Raw genomic sequence first — 4,588 nt, 5'->3', positions numbered from 1 at the left:
GAAAAAAAATGTATGGGGTTCCATGAAAAACCTGACTTTTTTTTTTTCTTGATTCCTTTAAATGACATGACCAGAGACTACAGGTCAATAATTAAATTACTGGCCTGTCTTGGTTAATCTTTGCCAGTCAAGAAGAAAGGTCAAAGAGACTATAATAATAGTGGCTACAGTTTTTACTTTGTTGTTTTTAACACATTATTATGTTATTATAAAGCCTTCCCCTCCAAAAAAGAAAAACATTTTTTGCCTTTTTTTAGTTTTTTTTGTTTGTTTGTTTTTTTCAAGAAAAAACTATATCCATTCACACTTCCGGTGCAGGGGGAAGCGCTTCCTGATAGCTGAAACCCGTAATGAATACGTGAATCATGCCTCGCAAAAACGAGCTTTCGGAAGCTTTACGATCGCAAATTGTTGATCTGCACAAAGCTGGAAAAGGTTATAAAATAATCGCACGCACTTTGGATATTCATCGCTCCACAGTTAGGAAAATTGTGTATAAATGGAAGCGATTCAGTACTGTGGCTACTCTGCCGAGAAGTGGGCGCCCTACAAAGACGTCTGCAAAGACAAAGATCAGCGAGGTAACCCTTAATTACTCTGCAAACAGCAAATCAAGCAGCCGTGTGTACAAAACTAGACGCCTGCAGCATCCAGACGAGCTTCTTAGCTCTGAACCCTGATGAAAATAACGCTGCTTCACAGCTTTCGGATAACTGGTGTCAACTGGAAAGAAAAAAAATATGGAAGTTATTATTTAGCGGCCAGTGGTGCCAGCTGTGCATAAGTGGGAGGTACGTGTCAAAGTAAGAACCGATTAGCCGGGAGTCTTCCTGCATTACACTGTAACAAATGATCGGCGCTATTCACCTACTCTGATGTTTCAATGTGGTAACATTGTATCCAAAAAAACCGCAAAACCTTCTGTCATTAAATGATTTCTAACGAAAGAAGCTTTGTTTAACTATTTGCTAGATACACTGAAAAAAATGTCTTTTTTTAGTCATTATTACTATTATTTGCATACTTGTCATACGTTTAAGAACAAAAAACAGATTTGAATATTAGGCAAAGAAAAATTGAGTAAAAACAAAGTGCAGTTTTTAAATGATGATTTCATTTATTGAGGGGAAAAAGCTTTTAAGATCTACCCGGCCCTGTGTGGAAAAATAATTGCCCCCTAAACCAAGGGAGGTATATGATTGTGCCACCCTTGGCAGCGAGAACTGCATCCAAGCATTTGCAATAACTGGAAATGAGTCTTTCACTGTGGAGGAATTTTGGCCCACTCTTTGCAGAATTGTTTTCATTCAGCAACACTGGAGGGTTTTGGAGCATCAACGGCCCGTTAAAGGCCATGCCAAAGCATCTCAGTTGGAATTAAGTCCAGACTTAGACTAGGTTGTTTTTTCTTTCTTTTTTTTTGCCCATGTAGCCCCAGACCATCACATTATCACCATCACGTTTGACTGTTGGTATGAAATTCTGTGTTAGTTTTACGCCAGATGTAAAGGAAATCAAACTTTTCAAAAAGTTCATCTTCTGTCTCATTAGTCCACAGAATCTTTTTTGGTCAGGAATGGTTTTCTCTTTGGAACTCTCCCATGGATGCCATTTTTGCCCCGTCTCTTTCTTATTGTTGAATCATGAATGCTAGCATTAAGTGAGACAAGTGAGGCCTGCAGTTCTTTAGAAGTTGTTCTTTTGTGTGTGTGTGTGTGTGTGTGTGTGTTTCTTTTTAGTCTTTTTGAGTAATTTTGGTAGGACAAGAGAACAGTGAGAAGGTTTACCACTGTTCAAAGTTTCTCCATTTGTGGATGATGTCTCTCACTGATGTCGCAAAGCCTAATAAATGGCTTTGTAATCCTTTCTGATGGTTGTCAGAAATATTAAAATTACCTTGATATGTGAAACATATAAGTGTGACAAATCAGGAAGCCTTCTTTTTGATTTGTCACACTTACATGTTGGGAAGCATTTCACGAGGGATTTTTTATATTGACATTTTCTAAGAGCCGGAATATCTCTGAATGTTGTTTGCAAATGTGTTTTTAAAGAGTGTGAATATATAATTATACCCTAAAAAAGGCATAAACTATTCTGAAAGTCATTTCAGTTCATTTCTTTTAGATTAAAAAGGAATTTTAATTAGATTAGCTACAAAATTTGAGTTATTTATTTTTGTCAGTTCACCCCCTGTAATTAACCACAAAGACTTGCACAAGGGGTCGTGGGGTCTTGTTCCCGAGTGATGGGAGACTGCACCGGTCCGTCGTGGTGAAGAAGGAGCTGAGTGTAAAAGCGAAGCTCTCAATTTACCGGTCGATCTACGTCCCTACCCTCACCTATGGCCACGAGCTGTGGCCGAAAGAACGAGATCACGGATACAAGCAGCGGAAATGAGCTTCCTCCGATGGGTGGCTGGCCTCTCCCTTAGAGATAGGGTGAGAAGTTCAGCCAGGGAGGGGCTCAGAGTTGAGCCGCTGCTCCTCCACATTGAAAGGAGCCAGCTGAGGTGGTTCGGGCATCTGACAAGGATGCCTCCTGATGGTGTTCCGGGCATGCCCCACCGGGAGGAGGCCCCGGGGCAGACCCAGGACACGCTGGAGAGATTATATCTCTCAGTGGCCTGGGAACGCCTTGGTGTTCCCCCAGATAAGCTGGAGGAGGTGGCTGGAGAGAGGGAGGTCTTGGCTTCTCTGCTTAGGCTGCTGCCCCCGCTGCAGCCTAAGAAGATGGATGGATGGACTTGCACTATATTGTTTCAGTAGTTATTGTGAAACACATGCACACAGAGAAATAACGAGGTGAACAGGATATCCTGTGCCTCAATAATCCTCGAAGCTCAACTCTTCCACTCCAGCTTGTTAATCAACCAGGGACCCAGGCGGAGTTTGAATTCATTTGAAAGCCTGATGCTTCGTCTTGTCCTCCCTGGCTTAAAAACTCAAAAAACACTTTTATTTGCTGTTATCGATTGTCCACCTGGGCCTTACTCAGAGTTTCTGTCTGAATTCTCAGACAATAGTGGGGAATAGATTTCATCACAGTCGATTTCTTTCTACAAGTGCTGCAACTAAGTATAAGGATATAATTCACCCACTGTTATCTTCTTCAACGCCTTGTGCCAACACAGTGCAGAGCAGGTACCTGAATGCTCCTCCCACAAAGGTCGATTATCTTGTTAATAGTTGTACTTCTTAACTGCGTACAACTTTAGATACTGTAGCTCCACTGAAAAAGAAAGTACTTGCCTTCCTGGTATAACTCTCAAACGTGGACTTTAAAGCAGATAACTCATAAGCTGGAGAGGAAATGACGTCTCACTAATCTGGAAAATTTATTGTAGAAGACCTGAAAAAATAGTTTGCTGCTTTATGAAAAGCTAGAACACCTTATTATTCATCACTGATTGAAGAAAATAAGAACCACCCTGGGCTTCTCTTCAGCGCTGTAGCCAGGCTGACAAAAAGTCAGAGCGCTGTTGAGCCAACCGTCCCTTTAACGTCAACTAGTAATGACTTCATGAACTTCTTCATGAATTAAATTTTAACCATTAGAGAAAAAAAATTACTCAATCATCTCACAGATGTAACGTGATCTACAGCTACAATTGATCTTTCTGAGCTAACTTCAGTAAATAATTCCTCCAAACCATCAACATGTCTTTTAGACCCTGTTGTTGGGGTTTTCTCTGTTTTCTTTGTATTATTTTTCTTATAGAGCACCTCGAGGCAACTGTTGTGGTGATTTGGCGCTATATAAATAAAATTGAATTGAATTAAATTAAATAACATGGGTGACATCATATTTCATGCAACAACAAAGAGGGCACGTTACTTTTCCAGTCTCTAAAGATGCAGTATTGCCCAGGATTTCATTTTTATTTGTATGAAATTATTTTTTAATGTTTGATGCCCCCAAAGGTCTGGCTGTTCACGTAATGGCTTCGTTTAAGTAAAGAAATGTTAATCACGCTGCTGAAATCAATGACAGGTTGATATCTGAGGTGCAGCCACACATTAATGTTTACCATATGTCTTGATGCATCTTTTTCTGTTTCTTAGGTTGGTCATGGCCCTAGTGAGCCAAAAGACAGAGGAGATTCACACACTAAAAAGGTAAAAATTCATTAATGCAAGGACTGATGAACTTTGGGAGGAAAAATAGAAAGACGATATCATTCTATTTTTCAGTTAAAAAGCGAGAGAGACTCTACCGCTGTCCGCAGTGATGCACAGATTATATATTCCTGCTCATCTGATACTGAAGCTACAGATGATGATCCTGTGGTGTGTGAGCTCAGAATAAATTAAGCATTTTCTGCTTTGTTTTTTTTCACAATATTAATATGATCATATGAAGACATTTATAGGTCATCCCTTCCTGTCATCTAGGCTGGACGTGCGTCTGCTGGACCATCAAATAATAGAGGACAAGGTGTAGGCCTTAAAACGGTAAAACATCTTCATTTTTAAAGTTTGAAAACAAAAGAACCCTCTAATTTTGTTTACTTGTTCAGAGAGATTATAACCCTTAATGGAGAGAATATGAGGTCTGGTTAAAATGTGCAAAGACTCTATTGGGGAAA

The 4,588-nt window shown here is 39.9% G+C and overlaps 1 protein-coding gene across 1 annotated transcript in view; it reads left to right on the top strand.

Annotated features, from left to right (window-relative positions):
• Positions 1 to 289: 289 nt before the first annotated feature.
• LOC102310775 overlaps positions 290 to 4,588 on the top strand; it is a 7,407-nt gene continuing 3,108 nt past the window's right edge. Inside the window, exons 1-4 of the mRNA XM_005953055.3 lie at positions 290 to 581; positions 4,065 to 4,118; positions 4,194 to 4,289; positions 4,395 to 4,454. Coding sequence (XP_005953117.2) covers positions 366 to 581; positions 4,065 to 4,118; positions 4,194 to 4,289; positions 4,395 to 4,454 — 426 coding nt within the window. The 5' untranslated portion in view covers positions 290 to 365. The remainder of the gene's footprint in view (positions 582 to 4,064; positions 4,119 to 4,193; positions 4,290 to 4,394; positions 4,455 to 4,588) is intronic.

Source organism: Haplochromis burtoni, unplaced genomic scaffold (assembly GCF_018398535.1).
Source record: "Haplochromis burtoni strain Fernald_Lab_line unplaced genomic scaffold, NCSU_Asbu1 Contig_2840, whole genome shotgun sequence".
Classification (NCBI taxonomy): Eukaryota; Metazoa; Chordata; class Actinopteri; order Cichliformes; family Cichlidae; genus Haplochromis; species Haplochromis burtoni.
This window is presented reverse-complemented; position numbering and strand designations above follow the sequence as displayed.